The sequence below is a fragment of the Lagenorhynchus albirostris genome, chromosome 1 (genome assembly GCF_949774975.1).
Source record: "Lagenorhynchus albirostris chromosome 1, mLagAlb1.1, whole genome shotgun sequence".
Classification (NCBI taxonomy): Eukaryota; Metazoa; Chordata; class Mammalia; order Artiodactyla; family Delphinidae; genus Lagenorhynchus; species Lagenorhynchus albirostris.
In genome coordinates, this window is record NC_083095.1 from 157,567,055 (window position 1) to 157,594,244 (window position 27,190).

Sequence of the window (27,190 nt, forward strand, 5' to 3'; positions counted from 1 at the left end):
AACCATTTCTAAGAAGATTTGCTCGTTTTGTAGGCAAGTCAGCTTAAGCTGAGTGGTTGTGATAAAGTCCAGGGTTATGTAGTTGACAAGAGATAAGAGCCAGGATTAAAGCTCTTGGCCTTTTGACTTAAGTGTTTGACCTTATGGGTGTAGAGAAAGAAAAAAGTGGAATGTTACTTAAGGGAGCAGAAATCTATAAAAGCATTCCATTGTGTTCCATTGTTGTCATGACCTACTTATGTTCCTCTGTGTGATGTTCTTTTCTTGGAGAACAAATGTTATATGGTCTGAGTTCTGAGAAAAACACATGAGCGTGTTTCTTCATAATAATTGGATGAGCAGTGTACCCTTACTGTTGTCTTGAACATGGGCTGGCAAACTACAGCCTGTGGGCCAAATCCAGACTGCTGCCTGGTTTTGCAAATAAAGTTTTACTGGAACTCATCCTAATTAAGTTGTGGCAGAGACTGCATGGCCCACAGAGCCATTTACAGAAAAAGTCTGCCAGTCCTTCCCTGGTCTAGGATGTTAAAATAGTTGTTTTTAAATTGAAAAATAATATATGTATAGAGAATTATTACAGTGATTTTGTTATAGCTTGATGCTGTTGCTAAGTTTGTTTTGTATATTTTATTCGGTGTTTTTTCACTGCCCACTCTGGGCCGAGACTCCCTCTCTAGGAGGGAGCTGGGCATACTGAGAGTCCTTGGCTGGTGGCACTGCCTCATGGCGATTGTCAGGGGCTGTCAATGAGAAGACTCTTTCACTGATTTCACTGCAGTCCCTGCATGACTAGAGAGTATTGGATTTGCAGAGTGTGTTCTAAGCCTCTGTTTGGTTATATTGTACTCTCCCTAGTATTTACAGTTAATTTAACAGATCCATTTTATGCGTTTTCTCCCTAGAGGAGCAACATATGTTTACGTTTTTGGTTCTGTTCTATAAACTATTTTAATAAAAGTGACTCTCATGCTACTGATTAATCATAAGCCGTCGCATTGTTGAAAAAATTCTATTACAGTAAAAGCTCAGACCAGTTAGGATAAGGTTCAACTGTAGAAAATTTGCATTGTAAAGGTTTGTATTTTGTATTTCTTATACTCAGTCATTCCATAAACTGACAAGGTGCATCTGAGAATAAGCTGTTTAAGGTTTTTAGGGAATTGTATATTTTAACAAACAGGAAAAAGTCTGATTTATATTTAGCATATCTATTTCATAAAAATGATTGCTTCTGAAGTACTTGAAAGCAGTCTAGAGATTAAAACTGTAGAAGTTTAAAATACTTGTTTCATTGTTTGTTTCTCTTGAGAGAAATGTCTCCACTAGAATTCTGAAGTTAGTGGTGTCAGTATTGATACTGCTTATGGTGTAACAAATATATGATGATTAAATTTGTTCTTATGAATGCGAACTTCTAGCCTAAATCCGAGCATTGAGCCAAGTTAAATAATCAAGTTAAATAATGGGATCAAAAATCCTTTAACTATACAGTCCACCTATATCATCAGGGTTGAATGCAGGTTCATGCCTTTGTTCTCTCAGAGTGCCAGGTGAGTCCTCATACACATGCATGTAGGGCATATGGTGTTTCTGCTTAAATACCTTAGAGAAGCCTTGGCTTTTAAATTAAAGATCTAGTTTTTTTATTTACACACCTTATATGTCACCTTCCATAGTTGTTTTCTTTGAGTTTAGAGAGCTGTAAATATTCTTTTGCCCTAGTATATATCGTTTCTGTTAGATATTGTGTAGTTCTGTCTGGAACATACATAGAACTTTGCCAATAGGCTAAAAATTATTGTGGAAACATCCATATACATAAGCTGAACATTTCTTTTTACTGTTTCAAAATGTAGAGAAGTATAACCTTCTTCTGACTGGTGAATTTCAGGGTTTTTTCCCCTGATCCTTGGTTTTAGTCCTTTGTCTTAGGTAGAAAAGATTTTATTACCTCCAATTTGAAAGATGCTTGATTCAAAACAAGATTTATATGTGATACTGTTGGTAATTAATTTGGTGCAGGTACTATTACATTTTCTTTTTCAGACATGCTGTGGAGTCCTGCATCCTTTTTTCCCTCCCGCTTTCACCTCAGAGATAGTCAGGTAGAGAGATTCAGTTTATTAAATCTCAGTGAATTTAATCAACAATTGATGCCTCCTTTTCTATGCCTCCTGTGCCGTGCACAGTTGATGGTGAGTGATCAGCAGTCAGCACAGTGAGTGTTCTTCAGTGAAGGTTGAAAGATTTTTTCCTTCACCAGTAATTTTGACATTACCCCGCTCATTTTTCCTTTATGAAGTTTTGTTTTGTTTTTTTCGGTACGTGGGCCTCTCACTGTTGTGGCCTCTCCCGTTGTGGAGTACAGGCTCCGGACGCGCAGGCTCAGCGGCCATGGCTCACGGGCCCAGCCGCTCCGCGGCATGTGGGATCCTCCCGGACTGGGGCACGAACCCGTGTCCCCTGCATCGGCAGGTGGACTCTCAGCCACTGCACCACCAGGGAAACCCCTATGAAGTATTTTTTGATAATGCACATGTTGTCAGTGTATGATTATAAATTATGCCCTCAACAATCTAGGCAAGATCCCTTGTACCATAGAGCTTATATCCAAGTGAATAAAACTGATAAATGTGTTTGAAATATGAAACAGTAATTTGCATTAGCAGTTAAAGAAAATCAGGGTGATGTGACAGTGCAGGAAGAGGGGGCAGTATTAGAGACATGCTTGGGCAGAAAGAAGGCTTCTCTACGGTCAACTTATCTTGATATGAGTGAGTGAGAAGGAGCCAGCCAAAGGAAGATCATTCCAGAATAAGACAGAGATGGAGATACATTCAGCTTGTTGGAAGAACAGCAAGGTGACTGGTGTGGCTGGACCACAAGGGCAACATAGCCAGGGATTTGGAGTTCTTAAACGTTTTTTTTTTCCTGTTTTGGAAAATTGGTTAGGGAGAATGTGAAACTTCAAAGTTTATCACTTGAATTGTTACTAAATCTTTTTAAAATAAGATTCTTTGTCTAACCTTTGAAAGTGAGTGGAATATTAAAGACCCATCCTGAACTTCTGTTATTCAGATAAGAGCCAACTGTTACTTTCAATCCTTGGGAATTTTCGGTTACAGGATTAAAACTCCAAACTGAGGTTTTGTTTTCATATGCTTTGTAAGGGGAAGGGCTGAGGGAGGACCATAGCTGATACATTTCTCTAGTTAATATAGACCAAGGTCTAGTAGTGTTGTGCTCAGTGATTGGTGATGGATTTTAACCCCTAAGAGGAGTTCATGGACCTAATGACAGCAAGGCACGCTTAAATATTATATTTTATAGTCACTTTTTTAAAGTAAAAGTGTACATTTTATTTACTCCATCAGCTGAGAACTATTTTCTTGTACAATATAAAACATAAAATATTATAAAAACAGACTTCCACTCACGTGTAAAAGTAGTAAGTATATGAAAAATCTTATTTCTAGTTTAAATAACGTAGGACAATTCTTTATTGCCTTTGAGAGAATGTTAATAAAAAATGAAGAGTATGGTAACACTGGTCTCTTGTTATAAAATCAGCCAAACATACTGCACAATCAAGGCTTGTTTTACTCTAAATATTAATCTAAGTATGTAATAATCATACCACCAGTGAAGCCCTGATGATGCTGTTGTCCCTTAAGTGAAAGAAGGGTCCTTCTTAGTCTTTCTCCAGTTGTTCCTTACTAAAAATTGATCATTTTTTCAATTACACTTGTTGAACAACAGATCTGTTTTCTAATTCAGATGGACTAGGTTAGTCATTATCATCATAAAGGAACATGCAAGATGAGAATCTCTGTACAAGCTGATAGGCTTCATATAAATATGTAGCTAGGTTATTGCCAGAAAGCCATTTGTCAAAGTGAGCAATACAGACACTCATATTTTTTCAAAAACGTACACCACACATATATATATTTTTGAAAATAGATTACAATGTATAAAGAACAAATTTAAATTGTGAGAACTTTGCTTGCAAATGTAGCCAAGTAGATATAAGGTAATTATTCCCCCTGCTTTCTCAGCATACTCCCTGGGCAGCTCTTCACTTCTCTGCCCAAGTACCAGCCCAGAATCTCCACATCTCTCTGCCTTTTTCATCCCTATAATCGTCTGTGTGCCATGCTGTAATTTTTGAATTGCTGTCGAGGAGGAACCGCAGTATGTAAATATCTGTTTCCATATGAAATTTAGAAGATTAGCAATGGCTGCAATATTCTGAGAAGTCAGACTTGAGTGTGCCTTAGTTTTTCTTTCTCATATGTATTAGGAGCCCTCCATGCCGAACTGTCCCTGCCAGTGGAGAAGAACTTTGGAGTCTGGTTAAGTTACTTTCTAAGTTTCTATCTTTATTGATAATTGGGGCTGAGATAGTCCAGTGGCCTTTAAAGGGTACCTAGTTGCTGTGTTCATCCTAAGCTGTGTAGATCTTGCCTACCTTTATGCAATAAATGAGTTTCTGAAAAGAAATTATAAATTGGCTTATGTAGGATGAGTCATTTATTATATAAGAGGAAATTAGCTTTATAAAAGGATTTTTTATTACAGTGAACATTCAGCGTCAGTTTATTTCCTGTATTAAGATTAGTTTTAAATAAGATGTAACCAGTCAGATGGGGAGGTGTTTGAGAACTAGAAATCAGAAAACTCCTTGAAGAATTGGCAGTCTGACATATTTCATCAGCGTCTAAAAGACAGAAAGCACAGTTTCTTGTGAACAGAGCGAATTTAATACAAAGAGATTAAATATAACGAGAGTGGAGTGACAAGGGATTCGCCAGTAATAAATAAAGAGAACTGAAAAATATAAGAATCAGATGTAAGGAGCAGGTCCTTCCCCTGGTGCTGAGATGGATTTGCCAAAGGAAGAAGCTTCCCCACCTGTCCTCACAACACCTGAGGCCCACTGCATGGCAGAGAATTCACTGTGGTGTCACTGGATGAACTTGCAGGAAATCTGCCCTCCAAGGGGCTTGGGAAAGCCAATCTTGAGGAGGTGTCTTGTCAGAGACCGCGCACTGTAAAACCAACCTAGGAAGTGTCTGGGGAAAGCTGCTGGCCACTGAGTGCTTCTGGCCCCTGTGTCCTGCAGGGGCTGCCGAGGGGACGGAGGAGAGCCCCTTCCTCCTGCAGTGTCTCTCCAGGTCCCTCTCCTGACCTCGCTGCCTGCCCTCTGCCTGCACTAAGTGGTCCCAAACAGCTGTGACTTTACACCTGAAGTTTTGCACTTAATCTGTTACTCTTTGCTGATCTGGTTGAATGTGTGTTAATCTGCTACTGTACTTACAGAGTTGACTGGATACAATTTAAGGCTCTGTTTACAATGAGCCCATTTATGTGACTGTAAAAACTCTCTTTCAGAGACTTTGTCTTAACAGCTGTTCCGCAGAGCTTTTAACCAGCCCAAAGTCTCTAGATTAATGGATCATTACCGTTAGATTAATATGTACAAGTGAAAAATCTGAAAAACAAAACCTATCTGCTTACCCTCCAGGGGAAAAACAAAAACACCCTTCAGAGGGTCTCAAGGTCCCCTAGAATGCCTGGAGTTTCTTTCTAGGCTACTAGGAGCCAGAGTGTGGTAGATAAACATGAGTCCAACTTAGGACAAAGATGGTTTTTGTATAAAGCTGGCTTGACTCATAATAGCAAAAGTTGTTTTTTACTAAAGCTTAAATATTACATGGGAGCCATTAGGGTAGAACTATGTAAGGAAGGTTTGGGGAAAATATATTTTCCTTTTTTATGGCTTCACTTTCAATAACTGCCCCTGATTGTAGGCTGATTCTGTGTGTCTAAATTCTATTCTTTGTCTTATAATAGACTTAATGGTCATACATGCTCATAGTAGAACATTTTAAATGTTTGGAAAAGTTGATTATTTTGTTCTATACTGTTACTCTAGATCTTCATTGCCCAACACCATTGCCACTAGCCACATGTGGCTGTGGAGCCTTTGAAATGTGGCCAGTTTAAATAGAGACGTAAGTGTGAACCTACACGCTGGAGTTTGATGACTGAGTACACAAAAAAGAATGTGTAAAATACCTCATTAATCATTTATATTGATTACTTAAATAATATTGTGGGTATACTGAGTTAAATAAAATGTATTAATTGATTTCACCTCATTTATTTAATATGGATTCTAGAAAATTTTAAATTACATAAATGACTTGCTTCACAATTCCATTAACAGCACGGCTCCAAATCTGCATGTATTGAATAATGCTTCCATCTTTTGGTAGATAATGGAAATACACTAAAAATGAACAATGATTTTTCCAAATATTAATTGTATGAAAAATTTAATAGAATGATGTGCGTTCCACCCATCTGCAATGTTAAGTCATAATAATTATATTAAAGAAAGGTGGTATAGAGTATGAAAATTAGCCAACTCTACTAGCGGGAATTCCGTGTGATGTACGGAGCAAGAGCCCTATTGCACGACAGTCCTGGTTATCACTGGGGAGGACGTTCAGATTAAAATATTATCATTGATTCTTAGTTATCATTAATGTCACTTGGTCACATTCTAAGTTTAGAATTTTTAAGTTACAAGAAACAAGAAAATCAATTGGAAACGTTTGTTTTTTGATCTTTTTTAAGCAAATAGTCTTTAAAGTCTGTTGCAGAGCAACAAAATCTGTAGAACTACTAAAATTATGTAGTTCTTTAATCTCATTCTCTTCAATGAGATTTGCATCTCATTGCATCTATAAAGATGCAATGAGAATGCATCATTTGCATTTTTCAGTGCAAAGAATGCAAGGAGAATTTATTATTTTGTATTTCCCTTTATATTCTGAGGTGCCTAGAGCAGTTTGGGGATAGAGTTTAACTGTATTTATTTATACTTAGACTAATTGTATGTAAGATTTTATTACATAAGCAGTGGCTAAAAATTTTAACCTTTTATGATTTAGAAAGTTCATTCTGGTTTGAGCTAGAAGATATCTTGGCTTTACTTTCTGAAAGACTGTTCTACTTACATGCAGCTCATTTAATACATATAATTTAAAACTGGAATACACCCCCACTGAGTAGTTAGATGAACATGAAAATAGAAACTCTGAAAAGTGCTTATGTTTTATTTTTTCAAGAGGATAACGGGAAGAAATTTTTTCCTGGTACGAGACTGCTAATAATATGCAGTAATAGAATCAAATTCATTGTTTAAAATTAGACTTAATTCCATTTTTAAATAATGAACATTATTTTAAAATATTTAAAAACATTTCAGTCTTTACTTCATAAGTACTATGTAAATATTTTCTTAGGAAAACTGAAATAGTGGAGATAAATCTCAGATTTCCCTGGGCTGCTGTTTTGTCTGCTCCCCACTCCGAGAACCTCTGTCGCCTCTGTCCGTCTGGGTCTTTCTGCATGTGGCGTCGACATGTGTTTGTGTAGCTGTGGAGCGTTTTCTTTAATACCTTAGTGATGTCACACCACGTATATTCTGCAGTTTGTTCTTCACATTTTATTTTGGGGCTATTTTCATGTCTCCAGATATAACTCTATTTCATTGTAACTTTAATATTTTAATTTTTAATCTTCAATTATGAAAGCATTGTATGCTCGTTAGAACGTTCTAGGTGAAATAGGCCAAATCTGCCAACTCCACCTCATCCCAGATCTCCTTCTTGAATTAAGCTTTCCTCCGTACTCATGCAAACATTTTAGCATCATAGAGTTTCTGTGTGTTTTAAAAATAATTTGAAAAGATCAGGCTCTGCACATATTCCTCAGATAGTAGTTTGTTTCACTTAACACAGGTGAGCATCCTTCCAGCTTATTCCTTTGATGAGAAATTTTCCATATTATGGGAAGTCTGTTTCTAGGTTTTTTTCATTTTTTTTTTTAGATGTTGGGGGTAGGAGTTTATTAATTAATTAATTTATTTTTGCTGTGTTGGATCTTCGTTTCTGTGCGACGGCTTTCTCTAGTTGTGGCGAGCGGGGGCCACTCTTCAACGCGGTGCGCGGGCCTCTCACTATCGCGGCCTCTCTTGTTGTGGAGCACAGGCTCCAGACGCGCAGGCTCAGTAGTTGTGGCTCATGGGCCTAGTTGCTCCGCGGCATGTGGGATCCTCCCAGACCAGGGCTCGAACCCATGTCCCCTGCATTAGCAGGCAGATTCTCAACCACTGTGCCACCAGGGAAGCCCAAGGTCTTTTTCATTTTTGTCCATGAGTTCACATATTGGCTCTTTTTATTCTAAAATAATTAAAAAGTGTGTTTGCGTATGTTCTAAATATCAAATTCTTATTATATGTATTGTTAGATCAATATATAGTCTTAAAATTGAACTCCTGTTACATTTGTTTGGTCAAATTGCTAATGTTCAGTTGTTTGAACTTAAAAAAAATTCATTTGGTTCAACCTAAGACATATTTTTTCAAATTATTTTCACACCTTTTTAAACTTTTTATGTATTCACTTCATTTTGTGCACTGAATCTTACTTTAAGAGTCCTCTATTTTTGATAAGATTTTTAAAATATATTTTATGTTTAAGACTTTATCTGAAATTTATACTTATGTCATTGATATGCATAGAGATCTAATTTTTCTAAATTTGTGGACAGTTGTTCTAAACACTGTTGATTAAACAGTGTGTTCTCTTCCAGCAGTTTTGGGCTGCTGCTTCCGTAATAAACTTTGGTACTGTGGATATATTTCTCCATTTTCTGTTTTGTTACATGGATCTATTTATCTGTTTCTGTGGCAGTAGCAGTCTAGTTTTAATTACTAAGTTTTTACAATATTTTGTTATCTTTTAGAGCAAGTCTCTTGTCACCCTTTTTTGACATTGTCTTGGCATGCTCATAAGTTTTTATTTTACTGATGTATAGTCTCCGGAGCAGAGAGGAAGAGAGAATTTCTAAACCCGGGGCTGTCTCAACTCCTGTAAAGCATGCAGATGATCACACACCTAAAACAGTGGAAGAAGTTACAGTTGAAAGAAATGAGAAACAAACACCCAATCTTCCAGGTAAGCCTAGCCTAGAGTGCAGGAAACATTTGCATTCAGACTAAATTGTTTCACAATTTACAGAATTATATTTACAGAAAATATAAAGATGCAATTATTATTACTACTACTATTGCTGCTACCCACTACCCATGTGTGAATTTTTCTGTACTTCCAGCATTTTCTTTGTAAGTGGGAGGTTGCCGTATATCAGTAAACGTTCGTGAATGTTTTTCAGATTTTCCAGATAGAAGTTATTTGTGGTTCACAGCTGTTCACACTGAGTGAGGTTGTTTTCCAGTACTGCTCATTAAGGGAAACATTAGATTGGCTTTAGACACTGTTTAAAGTTCTCTTGTCTATTGAAAGTGTTTTCAGAAACACTTTATGAAGTATACCTTGCTGACCTGTATATAAGACCACACATAAGAATCTGCAAGGTTCTGAGATCCAGTTGCTTGACAGGCCTGGAGGTCCTGGTTCTACTGTCTCTCAGGTCCTTCTCTCAAAACCTGTTTCTGCTCTGATTATTTAGTGGCAGGAATGTGGAAATTTAAAAATAAACTGTATCAGAGTGAAGAAAGAAGGCTACTTTGACAGTCTTAACAGAAATGTAGGGATTCTCTCTTCTTATATTCTTCCTCTGTTATGCTTCCCTAAAAAGTATATTTTTCAGACTGTAACAGCTGGAGCTATAGAAAGCATAGGTGACCATGTAACGTGCATACATGCTATAAAGATCCCAGAATTTGTAAGTGTAAAATGTACCCTGATATATGCATATGTAGTATATATGTTCCTGATCAGGTTCTCTGAACTTACATTTTTGCTGTATTTTGCAGACTTTTTATTGTTTGGTTATTTCAGTGGTTGCTTGCTTTGTTATTCCATTTTGTAAAGTGATTCCTGCATAATTTAAATTTTCTTTTCTTTTAGAACCAAAGCCTGTGTATGCTCAGGTTGGACAGCCAGACGTGGATTTACCTGTCAGTCCATCTGATGGGATCCTGCCTAATGCAACTCATGAAGATGGGATTCTTCGGTAATGTGGTTTTAAACTTGTGTTGTCTCCTCTGCCCGTTACTAAGGATTATTTAAATTGAGAATTCAATTGCGAACCATATTATATATGCTTTTAAAGACAGTGTATACTATTAAATGCTATGGTTAGTGTTTGTTTTGGTTTTTAAAATTATTTATATGATAGAATAGTTAGAGATTAGAGAACAACAAAGAAACATTTAGGATGTTTACTTCTTTCTCACCACTGTTTTTTTCTCTACCTAGTTTTTAGATTAGGAATTACAAAACTAGAAAATTGCTTTCTATTTAAACATCAGAATTTTCACAGGCATTCTAAAGCCCTAGCATTTTAAAAACAAATCAGTGTTCCTCCATCTCAGCGCTGTTGACATTTGGGGCCAGATAATTGTTTATTGTGGTGGACTGTCCTTTACATGGTGGATGCTTAGTAGCGTCCCTGGCCACTGGCTGCTAGTAGCACACACATACACACCCAGTTGTGACAACTAAAAATATCTCTAGGCTCTGACAGATGTTCCCTGCAGGCAAAATCACCTCCGGTTGAGAAACCTGTTCTAGATTAGTTAGCAACTCAAAAGTAAGTTTTTGATATTCACAACTTTTATTACTTTATATTTTATACATTGAGATTGAGATGTAGATTTTATATCCAGATTTCAAACTATCATGATCATCAGATTAGTTTTTGTTGCCTCTCTGGTAAAAGAGACATGACATGAATAATGGAAAATTACCAGATTTCCTAAAGTAGATTAGATGTAGACCTCTGCTCTCATCTGTTTTCTCTGCTAAAGAAAATTGGGTTATTACCATAAGACCTAGCTTGGTAGAGAGAAATGGCTCCTGAAATAGGTGAAAGTATCACAAGTTTAAAATTATACATTTTGGGGACTTCCCTGGTGGAGCAGTGGTTAAGAATCCACCTGCCGGGCTTCCCTGGTGGCGCAGTGGTTGAGAGTCCGCCTGCCGATGCAGGGGACACGGGTTCGTGCCCCGGTCCGGGAAGATCCCACATGCCGCGGAGCGGCTGTGCCCGTGAGCCATGGCCGCTGAGCCTGCGCGTCCGGAGCCTGTTGCTCCGCAACGGGAGAGGCCACAACAGTGAGAGGCCCACGTTCCGCAGAACAAAACAAAACAAAACGAATCCACCTGCCAATGCAGGGGACACGGGTTTGAGCCCTGGTCCGGGAAGATCCCACATGCCGTGGAGGAACTAAGCCCGTGCGCCACAACTACTGAGCCCGCGTGCCTAGAGCCCATGCTCTGCAACAAGAGAAGCCACCGCAATGAGAGGCCTGCCCACCACAACTAGAGAAAAAGCCCGTGGGCAGTAGCATACACCCAGTGCAGCCAAAAAAAAAAAAAAAAAAAAACGAGAGAATGGCCTGAGAGCTTTCCTAACTCTGTAAGTTTTACGAAAACTTTAATAACTAGATTCCAGAGACCTGTTTCCCTGAGGGAGCACTGAAGGACAGATACCAAAGAGAACTGAGAATGTGGGCAGGATTTGTAGCTTAGCCAGGAAAGGTTTAGTTATTCATTCAGATTCAGTGACTGGATTTGAGGCAGAAGGATTTTTGCTATTGCATGTGGTTGACATAACACAGGGCAGAGTATAAAATATTAGGCATGTAGGGCACATGACCCTTGGCGTAGAGCTGTCCTTGAACAGTGGTTTTATCAATAAAAAGCCAGGTTTTACTAAAGGATGCAGACTACAATCAGCTATTTTACTTTTTGAGGTGCACTAGATGGGTCAGTGTTAGGAGAGGACTTGAGGGACCTGGCGCCTTAAGGACTTTAAGGAAATGTTTAAAAGAGCTGTCTGTACAGTTGGTTTGGGAGAGGAGTCTGTCAGAAGGCTCTTGATGCAGTTGGAAAAGTAGGATCCATCACAGCTGAGGGACTCACACCCTCCATGGTAAAGCCAGTAAATGGATTTGGGGCACTGAGGGTACCACCAGCCCTGGCAGTAAGTGACCTCATCTGACCTACAGACTCTCAGGTTTCCATCTAGCTAATGTTAGTTCTACATGAAGAAACAAGGTCAAATGTGACTACCTTGTACGTTCTGAAAGCTAAGGTGGTCTTTAGTTGGTTTTAAAGAATGAGGCATCTCTCTTCCCTCAACTCATTCATTCGTTTGATTTGTGTTTTTTTCGTTACTACTAGTTTCTAATTATTTGCTCATTGTTACTTAGTAAATTAAGAGGAAAAGGACTTTTTCCCACACATCGTGTCAGAATAGGTAGAATTGTGTGTCTTCTTGGCTTGGAATGTGGGATGGTTATAGAAACCTAGAAGGGAAATTAGTAATTATGTATGTAATTTGTAATTAATTACCCAAAAGGGTAATGCTTAGTTACGATGTGTTTCTGTCTAGCCATTCTTCTAAGGCATTCTTTGGTGTTTTAGGAGTGTCACAGAGCTTTGACACTGCACTGATAGTAGAGAAATGTGCCTGCATTAATTCCTTTCCATTCTCTCTAGCAAGAAGGGGGCAGAGCTTAAATATGGGGCTAATCCCAAAAGGCTGAATGATGATAAGCTTTTTGTTTAAAATTCAAAGGGGCTGCAGAGTAAGTGATCTGTGTGAACTACTGAAGGAGTCCCCTAACTGCAAAGTTTCAAAACCGCTGTCTGTTGGGTATAGAGATTACAGTGCTTAGAGCCTGTTTTTGACTCTCTGGCATTAGGGAAATTTGTCAGTTTATGCTCAGTTTCTACCTTCGTACAATAGTGCTTCTTAGTTATTCAGTAGAGATGATATGGTATGAATTGGGGTGGGAGAAATGGAAGATTTTTTAGCCATTGTTAATGTACCACATAAATCCAAGACTCAGAGTTGGGAAAGCATTGTTATGAAGTAATTTTATAATTATTATGTAAAACAGTACTTACATATTGAATTTGGATATTTCGAAACTTACTTTGTTAATCAAAAATTAAAAGAAAGTGCTATTAAATCTGGTTTGGTATTCTAATGATAAATTTTATTCAGTAAATTAGAGGTGTAGGGCAAATTTTAGAGATGATGGTCCTTTGTTTTATTCTAAATATGGTTTTTATTGTAGTAGTTTGCTATAACTCTTCAAGCTTCTCTTAACTGTTTCAAATGAAATATTTGTCTTAACAGGCCCAGCATGAAATTAGTAAAATTCAGGAAAGGAGATAGTGTGGGTTTGCGGCTGGCTGGTGGAAATGATGTTGGAATATTTGTAGCTGGCGTTCTTGAAGATAGCCCTGCTGCCAAAGAAGGCTTGGAAGAGGGTGATCAGATTCTCAGGGTATGTCAGTGGTCAACTTATGTGGTTTCAAAGTACTTAGATCTTTAGAAAAAGGCATCAGACACAGGAGACTCACTATCGCAGTTAGCTTGTAATCTGTTGTAGCGTCTAGAACCAATTTAGCATGCAGATTGAGAATCCATCAGGTCTCTCATTCCTGCCTTTGCTCTTATTCACTGCTGTGTTGTTACTACACAGTGTGGTGCTTTGGTCTCGTGTTAATCACTCATGTTCATAGAACCTAAAAAAAGTAAGTCTTAGAGCCCCATAATATCCACCAGTTATTTTAAGTTCAATTAAACATTCAGGCTGGCTAGACTCTGCCGTGGGCCACAACTTGCCACTAGGGCAGCGGCGGGTGTTCCTCTCCAGTGGGAGTAGTCTTTGCAGCAGCCCACAGAGCCCTGTAGGACCTTCTTCACCACAGGTGATGGCTCAGGTGTGCAGACATGGGGTTTCCATCAGGCACATGTGTAAGCTGCCTGGGCTCTGAAGCTTCATACCCCACAAGAGGGGAGAGTCCAGGAAAGCCTAGTTTAGATGCAGGGTGCCAATCGGGTCTTTTTCTTTTGTTTTTTGTTTGTGTATGTTTTTGTTTCTTTTCCATAAGCAATGCCGCCTAGTAACGTAGTACCATCTTTATTTCTCTCCTCTTTTTAAAATATCCAAACTTTCTGCCAGATGCACTATGTGCTGTTTTAATCGGAAGATCAGATCTCTCAAGTGGGAGTTCCTACATCTGCTCTACTCCTCTTGCCAGAGGAGATTGCCTCAGATTGTCGTTGCCACCTCTGTTCTGGTCTCTTCCTGCATTCAGGCTGCCTCCTGCCCATGTCCTGCATTCGTTCTCCTCCTGCCCCAGAATATGGCTGCTTTGTTCATGTTTTCCTCTTTCCCTATCCTTTGGTTCTTCATCAGCCTTCCATTGTCTGTCTTTTCTCCTTTGGCTGTTGAACTTGTTGAAGGTTTGGTTGAGTCCCTTCCCTGCTTGCTTTTCAGTCCTTGTGTCATAAAGTTGTGTAGTCTGCCTTCCACCTTAACCACGACTGAATGTGAATTTTCATGAGGCATTGCCAACCTAATGTCATCTTCAGCCCTCATTTTCCTGTATTTCTTGCTAGTGTTTTGACCTTCTTAACAAGTCCTTTTTGAAGTGCTTTCTTCCTTGGATTCCATAACACTGCTTTTCTGGTGCTCCTCTAATCATTTCAGTTCTTTTCCTACCTTCTTTAATCATTCTTCCTAAAACTTGGGATGTGTCAGCGGCCCCCTGCTTCTATCTTGCTTTCGTATCTCTATCTTGGGTTTGGTCGCTTTTGGCAGCAGCCCGCGGTCAGAAGCTGCCCTCTGAGCCCTCTGCAAGCCCCTTCAGACTGTGCTGGCTGCCTATGGCCACTCCCGTCCTCCTCCTCCCCCTTCAGACTTACATGTCAGAAAGTCAGGGCATTGTCTCCTGACTCACTGGTTTCCACCTGACTTTGTGTTATGATTCCTCCAGATGATGTCTACATTTTCTCAAATACAACATGGATAATTAAACAGACCTGTTATTCTCTTATCTACCCCATATCCTGTTTGAACTAATCATACATCATTCAAAAAATATTTCTTAATAGTTTTTTTGTTGTTTCATATCATAAAGGTAGTACATGTAGAAAAAAAATTTTTTTTAATGCGGAAAATTTCCAGAAGATGAGTAGAAGAAAATCTACCTGTAATCCTGCACATAGTCACTGGGGACATTTTGATAAGTTACATTTTGGTCCTTAGGAGCGTCTAATATTAAACATTGATTTGGCAGACACTGAGCTTACACCCTACAGATGCTCTTACAGAGATGGCACAATGCATGCACTCTTTCTTTTTAATCTTGTTTCCTTTTGATTTCTTTTTCAGAGCCTAGTAAAAAGTAGAGCTCTATTATACATTCATAGAACTTATAATTTAAAATTTTAAATCCCGAGATTTTGCAATAATAATAAACAGTTGGAATTAGAAGTTGTCTTTTTTGGTCTGAATTGGTTGGATTTTGCAGTGCATGATCTCTAATGTCGGGATGCATTGTGACTACTCTTTAAGTGACTTTACACCTTCACTCACTTTATTTACTTGGTTCCTGCTTGTTTTAAATTAGGGTATATTCTTTTCTCCAAAGTAAAATGAAAATTTTCACTTTTGAAGATGTGATATTTTCAAATTAGATAAACTCTGGATATATTTGTTTCCTGCATAGATAAATGTTTTTATAATCTTAAAATATGACCAGTAGTAATTTGTGAAATGTATTTTAACAGGTAAACAATGTAGACTTCACAAATATCATAAGAGAAGAAGCTGTCCTTTTTCTACTTGACCTCCCAAAAGGAGAAGAAGTGACCATATTGGCTCAGAAGAAGAAGGATGGTGAGATACTGTCAGAATATTGAGAAAATAAACCTGGAGAAGTTTGAGGACTTAAATAGGAATTTTAATTGTAATGTTTTTAATAAATCAAAGTTAAGTGATAAATGAATTTGTTAATCTCACAGATTTTGTTTATTTTGTCATTTAGGGGCACACAGTCTTACAGTGTGCTTGTTAACACAGCACAGTAATAGGACCAGCCAACCTTTCTGGCGTTCTATTGAAGTAGAGTGCCATCGGCACGGAAAAATCCTATAGTATTCCACACAAAAGTGCATATGGGTAGCTTCTGAATTTTGTATTCATGTTTTCTAAGCAATATACTCTGATGTTTGTTAGCATTAATGCAAGGGAATGCCTGATTTTCTCTGTGATTAAGCAGATACATTTTCATTTAGAACAGGGTTTCTCAAGCTTGTCACTGTTGATGTTTTGAACCAAATAATTCTTTGTTGTAAAGGCTATCCCGTGTGTTTTAGGCTGTTTAAAAGCATCCTTCCCTCTGCTCACTAAGTGTCCGTAGCACACACACCTCCTTTCAACACACAATTGCAACTATCAAAAATGTCTCCATGTATGCCAGCTCTTCCCTGGGGGGAACAGAATTGCCCTCATTTGAGAACCACTCATTTAGAAAATGGGACATAGATGAGGTTTGCAGGGGCTGCAGCGAAATTAAGTTAGATGATTTAAATAGAAAGCATGTGTGGCTTTGGACAAGTTGCTTGATCTGTATCTGCAGTAGTTTCCTCATTTGTGAAATGGAAGTGCTAAGAGTTCCCATTTCATGAGATAATGATGATGTCCACAAGACAGAATACTTAGTAATTAGTAAGGAGCCACCGTTTGTTGGAAACTGTTGTTTTTGTTATTGTTGATATTATCAATAGAATCTTCACGTAATGTATTCTCTTCAGATTAATATCTTTTCCCACTAGTTACTGATAATTTTTTGTTTTGATTCCTTTTAGTTTATCGTCGCATCGTAGAATCAGATGTAGGAGATTCTTTCTATATTAGAACTCATTTTGAATATGAAAAGGAATCTCCCTATGGACTTAGTTTTAACAAAGGAGAGGTGTTCCGTGTTGTGGATACTTTGTACAACGGAAAACTGGGCTCTTGGCTTGCTATTCGAATTGGCAAAAATCATAAGGAGGTAGAACGAGGCATCATCCCTAATAAGAACAGGTATGAATGTTTGGATACTTCTTACAGAACAAATTAAGGAAATGATGACAATATTTCAGTCCCACTGGGAAATTTTGCTAACGTAAAGAATTAATTTTCACTGTATTTACCATATCTAAAACTGACTTAGTTGTATAAACTCCTTTATTTTAGTTTAACCATTAAGATTTAAACTGCATGTGAAGTTCTATCCAGTGTTTTGACATTTTGTTTCACTATAAGTCTTTCTCCATTTTGTTTTTAAAATACCCTTATTTTTATTTTTGTCTTTTCTTGTCCAGAGCTGAGCAGTTAGCCAGTGTACAGTACACACTTCCAAAGACGGCAGGAGGAGACCGCGCCGACTTCTGGAGATTCCGAGGTCTGCGTAGCTCCAAGAGAAATCTGCGCAAGAGCAGAGAAGATTTGTCAGCCCAGCCGGTTCAGACAAAGTTCCCAGCATATGAGAGAGTTGTTCTTCGAGAAGGTAGTGTGTTTTCTACAGATGAACCTAATACCTTTTAATGTCAGTTTGCCTAAGAAAGAAGAAGTATAAACTGTGCTATTTTTCATTTGAATCTCCCCAGCTGGATTTCTGAGGCCTGTAACCATCTTTGGACCAATAGCTGATGTTGCCAGAGAAAAGCTGGCCAGAGAAGAACCAGATATTTATCAGATTGCAAGTAAGTAGTCTCCATACGGACTTCAGATGAGATTGAGCGTGTTTCTTTACTAATTACTTCTCTAAAGGGTGGGTCTGATCCATTCACTTAATAGAAATAACACTTTTTGTAAGTGAACATTTGCAATTGACCCCATGAGGGAAACCTGAGTGACTGTGTCTGTGCTCTGCCAGTTCCCTTTCATAAGAAAAAGAATCACCATTTATGAGAATCTCTTAGCACACAGTCTTGTTTAATCCTGACAGTATCCCATGGGGCGGGTGTCAGAATGTCCAGCTGAAGCTGGGCGAGTTGAGCTGTAGGGTGGTTGTGACGGAGACCACCGCCCCGCCTCTTTAGTTGGGGTGTCATGATGACACCCAGCTAATGAGTCACACACTTGGCTCTGAACCCAGCTCTTTCTGGCTCCAGCCCAGTGCTTTCAGTCATTAAGCAAACAAATACTCAGATATGTCAGAAGAGTAATAAAAGCATGATTCATGCTATTGCTTATTGCAGACAGATATAGTAGGTTAGTATTAAATATAAATATCGAGGAAGTAGTGCTTTAAATGCTTACAGATTTTGCTTGCAGATTCTTTCATTGTTTCATTATTTTAGCTATTATGGTAGTTTAAATACACAGACTTAGTTATCACTTAGGCTTGCTTTAAGTTATTTGTATCGTCCGTTTCAAATTTATATTTTACTAATACAAAGGGTGCAGAAATCTGTCCATATTTTGTTTGCTTTGTCCAGATTATGCTTTGCTTTTGTTCTGCAAAGGATTTAAATACTCAAGAATATAGCTTTTTCCATATATATGCTGAATTTCTTAGACAGAATTACCAAAGATAGGAAGGAATGACCCAAGACACGAGCACTCCTGGCTGCTGCTGTGTAACTTTGGCTGCTTCCAGAGGGTTGTGCAGCTGTTGTTCCTGCTGGCACTATAAACTCCCAAGTGCTGATTTAATATTATATATATTGCTTTTCATTTGGTTGCTGGTGAAGTTGAATGAGGATATTTTCTGAAACTCAGAAGATTTGCAGACAAATGATAGTAAAATTTGGGCAATTTAGAAAATGTTCATTTCTGATTCATCACTCAGTTTGTTAGTCTTTTCAGAAGAGATCTTTTTTTGGTCATTGCTTATAGATAACATTTTGCCTGAAGAAGTTGATACGTATAGATACCACCTGTAACCAAACTTAGGGCTTTTAAATTTAGGAAAAGCAAATGTGAAGACTTAGAAAGCTCTGTCTTAAGGACTAATTGGTTGATTAATTGGGTTTACTCTACAACCAGACTCTTACGAAAGGGATTCAGATTGCTTAGTTATGTATCCTATTTGAATCTAACGAGAGTATTTTGAGTTTAGAGACTATAGTAGCATTTTCTCCACCCAGAACCTCCCAGTTGATCTCCCTGCGTCGTTCTCCCATGTCCACCAGATTGGAGATTGGCCCTGCTGTCTCGCGATGGCCTTGTTCTCCCAGATCATCCCCTTGTCCCTCAGCCTGACCTCTGAACTTCCATGTCTCTGTCTTTGTCTGATCTGAACAACCAGAGCTCTAACTTCTGAGCTTTCCTGTGACCAGAGCCTCAGACATCGCTGTGCCTTTTCGGTGAAAGCCTTCATGTCAGTGGACCTCTGAGACGCGTGGTTAGAAATCAGCCCAAGCTGCCTTGGCGTGTTCTGCGCCAGGAGGGAGGCACAGGTTGCCAGTGTGAAAGCACAGGCTGTGTCATAGTCACAAGTTACAGCCTTCTCTGCTCCCAAGTCCCCTTCTGCTGATGTGAAAAGAGGTCCCTAACCCAGGACTCCCCAGCCAGTCTGCAGTAGTTGTTGCTGCTGAGTGTGGGCCTGCCCGGGTATTGAGCAGCCGTCTGCGGCCGGGCGGGCCCTGCTGTGGGGAGGCCTCCTCAGGGTATCTGTGTGCCATACAGACAGAACCATTGCCACTCACATGCCACAATGTGAAAAAGGTTTGCAGACAGTGCCATGCCAGGCCACACTGGAGCAAAAGAAAAAGGGAAATCCCTATATACATGTTTTTATATATATATTATATATTTTTTTTTAATGGCTGTTTTTTCCAGAACATGAAAATAGTTGGAAAATTTTTGAAGACATGAGTATTAAAACTGACATTATTTTAAATTTAAATATTTTATTTAGACCAAACACATAACTTATAATTTTACCTTTCTGGTTTTAATGGAAGCAAATTTATCAATATTATTTTGTAAATCTACATTTTTTTTAAGCTTATTTTCAATTGAGAGAATTGCCATATTTGGCTGTTTCTCTTGACCAAGTGACAGTCCTAAATAATTTTTGCTCACGTTCCACTTACTGATTCTTTTCTTTTAAATAATTAATTAATTAATTAATTAGTCAGGCTGCATCAGGTTTTAGTTGCATCACGCGAGCTTTTCGTTGTGGCATGCCGGCTTCTCTCTAGTTGGGGCATGCAGGCTCTAGAGCACGCAGGCTTAGTTGCCCCGTGGCATGTGGGATCTTAGTTCCCCAACCAGGGATTGAACCCACGTCCCCTACATTGCAGGGCGGATTCTTAACCACTGGAGCATCAGGGAAGTCCCTCCACTTACTGATTCTATTTAAAATGTTCATTTTGAAGTATTTATTTTGCTTTTGTGAACATATTGCATCCAAATATTATTGGACTTCTGAGGTTTGGGGGCACTCCCTTGAATTTTGCACTGGGGTGAGTGGCCCACTTGCTTTTAAAAAAAAAACAAAAAACTATTTATTTACTTACTTACCTACCTACCTACTTATTCATTTAGCTGTGCTGGGTCTTAGTTGTGGCATGCAGAATCTTCATTGTGACATGTAGGATCTTTAGTTGGGGCATGTGGGCTCTTAGTTGCGTCATGCATGTGGGATCTAGTTCCCTGACCAGGGATTGAACCTGGGCCCCCTGCATCAAGAGCACAGAGTCTTAGCCACTGGACCACCAGGGAAGTTCTCCCCCTTGCCGTCTGATCCCAGCAGTGTTGGAAGCATTGATGTAACCCGGGGTTCTCAGCCAGTGTGGGTCTGTCCCAGAGACGACATTTGGCCGCAGTTCTGTTTGTCGCCGTGGGAGCAAAAGGGAGGTGGGGGGCTGCTACTGACATCCAGTGGGTGGAGGCCAGAAATGCTGCTCAATAGGCCGTGGTGCACGGGAAGCCCCCACAACTACACGTCATGGAGCCCAGCGTGTCATTATGCCCAGCAGTTGAGAAACTGACCTAACCAGTGGAAATTTGGTGTTTTGTTTTTGTCCTGACTGCACGACTAGAAAGTGAACCTCGAGATGCTGGAACTGACCAACGGAGCTCTGGTATTATTCGCCTTCATACAATAAAGCAAATAATAGATCAAGTAAGTTATTAGAAATTGACCCGTTTCATTGTAAGCTGTGAATTTTGTGTTTCTTAGTGGGATGGGTTTGGTTAAACTGAAAGTAGAAGGTAGTTTTTCTAAAGTTATTACTGGTATACCGTAAGTAAATTACCGAGACATTAAAATAATCACTTTCAATGGAACGGTAGTACGTGCCTGAAAAGATGAGCTTTCATTACCACAAAAGAGTATACAGTGTTCACATATGTCGATAGACTTGATACCGCATCAGGACAATTCAGGTTGCACTTTGATATTTATGTTAGGAATGTGTTGCTACTCACAAGGCCATATCAGGAACATTAAATTGTTACACTTATTTTCACTCTCTGCTTGCAAGTATTTGGGCTATCTTAAAAGTGAGCTAGTTAAAACTTTTTTTTAAATTGGACTAGAAATTATATTGCATTAACTTCTGAGTACACCTTTTTCTAATGTGTGCTCCTGAGACATTTTGGAGCACAGTTAAATGTCCATTCCCATTGGAATGTAGTCTCAGCTGTGACTTTCTGAAGGTGATGCTTCTTAGTTACCGTGTCTTGCGTCCTTGTTTATTTTTTTCTTGTGTCTTCAGGATAAACATGCTTTATTGGATGTAACACCAAATGCAGTTGATCGTCTGAATTATGCCCAGTGGTATCCAATTGTAGTGTTCCTTAACCCTGATTCTAAGCAAGGTGTGAAAACAATGAGGATGAGGTTATGTCCAGAATCTAGGAAAAGCGCCAGGAAATTATATGAGCGGTCTCATAAACTTCGTAAAAATAATCACCATCTTTTTACAAGTGAGTATATTAAAGGCCTTCTTTCAGCTTACAGTGTCTATGGAACAATATGTGGGCAAAAATGTTGTGTTGTTCAAATATTAAAACTCATATAACCTTTGCCTGTTATGCTTGTTGTTGTGTTAATGGCTGCTGTTGATTGAAAGAAATGGTTCAGTGCCAAAATAGACATTTCCAGAGGTGTGTCCTCAATACTATCTGTCAGATAACTCAGTAGTGGTGACTGAACTCTAAGCAATGGTTGAGTGAATTCTGACTTTTGCCGTGTTGTAATCATAGAACAATGTTATCTATTTGCAGCTACAATTAATTTAAATTCAATGAATGACGGTTGGTATGGTGCATTGAAAGAAGCAATTCAGCAACAACAGAACCAGTTGGTGTGGGTTTCTGAGGGAAAGGTAAGAAATTTCCTGTTTTTAACCCATTTGATAAATTATATAACTAATCAGAGAAGCCTCTGAGTCACCATTGTTTTCTAATTGGATCAACTTATTAAAGTAATTTGGGGCATTAGCTTTTAGGTTTTTATAATTTGTAAGGGTTATGAAAGTTGTTTTTGATAGTAGAAGATTCTGAAGTTTCTCTCCCCACTGAATTACCGTTCAGTGGTATTCTCAGAGAATTCTCAGAGGGTAACTTAAAAGAGCAGGGTTGAGTTCTGACTCTGCCCCTGTCTGACTGAGGAATGACTTTGAACCTGGCTTCTGTTTCTTCCTCTGGAAACAAGGGGAATGGGTGGGCTAGATGAGTGGTCCCCAAAGTGCTGTGCTCAGCATGTGAGATCCAGGACTCGCCCTGAAGAAGAGGCACTCTGAAGGCAAGGAATGGTTGGGGACCACCGTGCTGCAAACCAAGCGCCCTGGAGCAGCACAGTACCCACCAGCGTGGTGATGGCTCTGAGAGGTCTGAAGTAAAGGACTTACTTTGCTACTTTAAGCATTTCCCTAAATCCTTACCTAAGGAATTTTTTTTTCACTCAGCACCTGTTAACATTCTTAAAACGTACTGAAAATGTTAGACAAAGCAATACATCCTTTTGGCTTTGAATTTTGATTTTATAAAGATTAAAATAACTACTGTTGTTAAGTCTTTCTGGTCTTTTAGCAGTTCTTGATGGGAAAGTCCTGTTTATTTTGTTGGGAGAGATAATAATTTTCTCAAAGTATACAGTTAAAAGAATCTTTTGTTTTAAATGTCTTTTACCTTCAGATCAACACAATATTAATATATTTTAGTTGCTAGGGAAGATTGAGAATATCTGTTCTCTTATTTTGTTTTTTGTATTTCCTTGTCGGCTTGGTTTTTGTTGTTTTGCCCCTGCATGGCCCCTCCTTTCCTCTGCCTGGCTATGGCCCCAGGTGCTGTGGCCGTGCATGCTGCATGCTTAGAACCCCCGTGCCCCTCACCCAGAAAACACAACCTCTGCCAAGAAGAGATGTTGAAATGCTGACATCTAGAGGTAGTGTCTGCTGCTCCCACCTGTGGTCCTGTGTCAGAACCATGCCTTTTCTCCTCAGTACCACTCTGGGCGGTGGACCGTACACATGAGAACCTGAGACCACTTTGAGTAACTGACATATCAGCCGGGACGCTTTATAGACAGAGGCAGGTAGAATAAACTCACTACACCACTTTATACGACACACTGTTACTAATTCTTAACTCTTGTGGCATTTGATTAAAAGGATTACCGTCCTCTCCATACTAATCTTCTATGACAACACAGTTCTGCCAGCAGCCTTGGTCAGGTAGAATGTTAATAGCTTTCACTGGTGATTTTTCTTTTCTTTTTTTTTGCGGTATCACTGGTGATTTTTGAAATAATATTAGTTTATAAATGCACAAGGTATACATGTCTACCTATCTGAGAGGTTTTTTAAATCCACAAATCTTAATTTTCTGTGATTTCTTTGATACTATTGTGTGCTTCCTTTCTTTGCTTGGATTTTAAAATGAAGGTCTAGCTCTCCCAGCTTTTTGTGTGAGGAAAATAGGTCATCTCAATTAATTTTATTAACTTTATTAATAGGTCTAATAGGTCATTTACTATTAGAATAGATTGATGCATTTTGTAAATCAGAAAAAGTGTTACAATTTAAATCAAGTTTGATTTATGCCCCCCTTCCATTCAAGTATATTTTCTCCAAATAGATTCTTAAACTAAAACCACTTCATTTCACATCGACTCTCCTGAGCTAACTACTTTGATCTGATTGCTAGGAAGAGTTCCTTTTTGCAATTTCTGTGACAGGCTTGTATGTTCCCTATTAAACCAAGAAAAATCATCCGGAGGCTTTCTTAACATGTAAGCATATGTCATTTCTGGTTCAGAGCACTCCTGGTTCTTGCTCACTTCTGCATTTCATACCACTGCAAAAGCTGCATTTCATACCACTGCAAAAGCTGAGCAGGTTAGTGAGTTGAGTTGTTCTTCCCCAGGGCCTTAAATACTTCCCTGGCTGGCTCCTGGGTTATAGTCTTCCAGACCCCGCGAGTCAGAGATCAAAGTAGATAGCAAGAAGGTTTCAAGCCATTGAGATTTCAGTGGGAGAGACTCTGCCGGAACATAGAGCATAGCCCTAGTGCGCTCACTCTCCAAACCAGGCAGGTGATCTGTTGAAAGCCAGAGTCACGGAAGGCTGGTCTTTCCCATTAAGGGAGGGCTCAGGGTCAGGCTGTTGCAGAGCCAGGATTGGGACTGTGGGGGAAGCACCATTCAGGCGGCTCGAGCCTTGTTTATCCTTCAGTCCATGCCGTCAGAATTCTGGGTTCTGGATCCTCCAGCTCTCGTGCCTCTCTGGGCGCAGGGTCCAGGCATGGTCTTCCAGGACTGTTGTGTGTAATACGGGCACTAGCTTCAAATTAGTATCCATGACAGCCTGTTGACTGCAGCACTGTACTTCCCTTTCCCTCAAATACTTCTGTTCTTTCTGGTCTGCTCAGAAGATAATCAGTGCAGACTGAAGGCTAACTCAGCTCTTAATTGTCTGTAAAAGAGAGTCATAACTGCACTTCCCTCTCTGCATCCATCTGTGAAGAATAATTTTTAAAAGTTCTTAGTTTAATTAGGCAACCAGCACTTAGATGATGCTTTTCCGTTGTGTTTTATAAAGCTCTAGGGCCAAATACCAAGTTTTTTAAGAAGCTGTTTTCTTTAATATATAGATTTTATATATACATAAACTCTTGTTCAGCTTGAACTGTGGCGTTTATTTTCCTGGTTATTCTCACGTGCGCTGTTCTGTCAGTCACTGTGTCTTTGTTTCTGTGAGCTTGGTCTGGCAGCACTCTCCCTCTTCACCCTCCTCTGGGCTGACAAGCTAGTGACTGACTAGGTTTCAAAATCAGAGTGGGGCCAGGGCTCCTTCGCTGTCTTCTGGGGCTTTATCACGGCCGGCCAGCCGACGTTCCACTCATCCAAGCCCTTCAGATCTCAAAGGATGCTCTGTGTGTCTGCATGTGTGCTTGTACTATCTTCTTGACCTTTCCTCACCAGAAGTTTCAAGAAACAGATGTGATTTCTGCAAAGAAAAGTATCCTTTTCAGTCTCCCTTGTAAAATAAAGGCCATCTCTTAAAGAACTACTGAATAAATTTTTAATTTACTTCTATTTGACCCAGGCGGATGGTGCTACAAGTGATGACCTTGATTTGCATGATGATCGTCTGTCCTACCTGTCAGCCCCAGGTAGTGAATACTCAATGTATAGCACGGACAGTAGACATACTTCTGACTATGAAGATACAGATACAGAAGGCGGGGCCTACACTGATCAAGAACTAGATGAGACTCTTAATGATGAGGTGGGGACTCCCCCGGAGTCTGCCATTACACGGTCCTCTGAGCCTGTCAGAGAGGATTCCTCTGGAATGCATCATGACCACCAGACATATCCTACTTACTCACCACAAGCGCAGCCACAGCCAGTTCATAGAATAGACTCCCCTGGACTTAAGACAGCCTCTCAACAGGTAAGCAGCAAGCATTCAACGTTTTGCAGTTAGAGGTGCATTGTTAAAGTCTAGGATATGGTGATTGAATTAAAAATATATTGTCCTTTCTCCAGATTAAGAATTAATCTTTAATTTCAACTTGAGAATACCAAGGACTTAATTCTAAACTTTGTGTGTTTATCTTAGACAGCAGTATATTGAAATTTAAAAAATTCAGGACATGAGGTCATAGTTTTGTTATTCAGCACACTTAAAATGTATGTCTATCAACCACTATAAATGGAAGTGGGAAGTTAGCAGTAAACAGAAACACTATATTTAAAATATTTTAAACACTTCACAGAAAGCAGAAGCCTCATCTCCAGGCCCTTACCTTTCGCCTGAAACAAACCCAGCATCATCAACCTCTGCTGTTAATCCTAATGTAAACTTAACTAATGTCAGACTGGAGGAGCCCACCCCAGCTCCTTTCACCTCTGACTCACCACAAGCTGATTCTTTAAGAGCACCACGCACTGAGGCAGCTCACATAATGCTAAGAGGTCAAGAGCCATCATTGTCGTCGCATGTAGATCCAGCAAAGGTACCTGTGCTGCAGTGTTGCGCTAATCTGTTGCTCTCCATCAGTCTAGCACATGATTGTGTTTGCTTTGCCCTTTACGTGTTCCTTTTGCTTTTTACTGTGGGCTTATGCACCATACTGTTTTCAAATCAGTACAAATCATTTCGGTTCTATAATTTGCATGGCTTCCAGTGATATACTGATTATTTTAAAATAGGCCTTTTAATTGGGATTGGTACTTAATATTTTTATTATTTTTTAATGTTTGGCTTTCAGAATCTTCCAGAATTTCTTTCTTTCTTTTTTCTTTTTATTTTTTTAAACATCTTTATTGGAGTATAATTGCTTTACAATGTTGTATTAGTTTCTGCTGTATAACAAAGTGAATCAGCTATATGTATATATATATATATATATATATATATATATATATATATATATATCCCCATATCCCCTCCCTCTTGCGTCTCCCTCCCACCCTCCCTATCCCACCCCTCTAGGTTGTCAAAATTTCTTAATCTATAGTTCAGACCCATTTTAAACTTCTTTATGTTTTATAAATTATGGTGTCCATAAATTTTCTTTTTGATTTTATTTTCAGTGTCCAAATCAAGTGGAATCAACAGTTCAGTGCATTAATTTTCTACTAAACTTAATAATTAAAAAGTTAAAGTATCTTTAACTCACTTTTCATTTAGTATGCTGAAAAGTAAAAGCCCCTACTTGCATTGTAAAGTTTGAGCTTCACTTAAACTGGCTTTCTCCACTAATCTGTTTCTGTCCTGGTAATAAATGGTAGAACATGCCATTTTTACATATTAAATCATAGTTTGTCTTAAAATAGACTAGAATTTGAAACAAGCCTGTGTCCTTACGCGTGGATTTTTTATA

General features: G+C 39.0%; 1 protein-coding gene and 1 non-coding gene across 7 annotated transcripts in view; one reads left to right on the forward strand and one right to left on the reverse strand.

The window, feature by feature from the left end:
* Nucleotides 1-27,190, forward strand: part of TJP1 (tight junction protein 1) — a 119,414-nt gene that overhangs the window by 73,097 nt on the left and 19,127 nt on the right. For 4 of the 6 annotated variants that reach the window (XR_009541949.1, XM_060156818.1, XM_060156825.1 and 1 more), the window contains exons 9-20: nucleotides 8,896-9,035; nucleotides 9,951-10,056; nucleotides 13,195-13,345; nucleotides 15,640-15,748; nucleotides 16,720-16,939; nucleotides 17,221-17,405; nucleotides 17,506-17,601; nucleotides 20,893-20,975; nucleotides 21,571-21,781; nucleotides 22,082-22,182; nucleotides 25,405-25,755; nucleotides 26,081-26,320. Coding sequence is in view for 5 of the 6 variants with exons in the window: in XM_060156818.1 (XP_060012801.1) it covers nucleotides 8,896-9,035; nucleotides 9,951-10,056; nucleotides 13,195-13,345; nucleotides 15,640-15,748; nucleotides 16,720-16,939; nucleotides 17,221-17,405; nucleotides 17,506-17,601; nucleotides 20,893-20,975; nucleotides 21,571-21,781; nucleotides 22,082-22,182; nucleotides 25,405-25,755; nucleotides 26,081-26,320 (1,993 nt within the window). In the remaining variant the exon portion in view is untranslated. The remainder of the gene's footprint in view (nucleotides 1-8,895; nucleotides 9,036-9,950; nucleotides 10,057-13,194; nucleotides 13,346-15,639; nucleotides 15,749-16,719; nucleotides 16,940-17,220; nucleotides 17,406-17,505; nucleotides 17,602-20,892; nucleotides 20,976-21,570; nucleotides 21,782-22,081; nucleotides 22,183-25,404; nucleotides 25,756-26,080; nucleotides 26,321-27,190) is intronic. The other 2 variants (XM_060156843.1, XM_060156833.1) reach the window with 1 other exon arrangement.
* Nucleotides 20,500-20,572, reverse strand: TRNAK-CUU (transfer RNA lysine (anticodon CUU)). Its single transcript has one exon. It is a non-coding gene; the product is annotated as a tRNA-Lys (tRNA).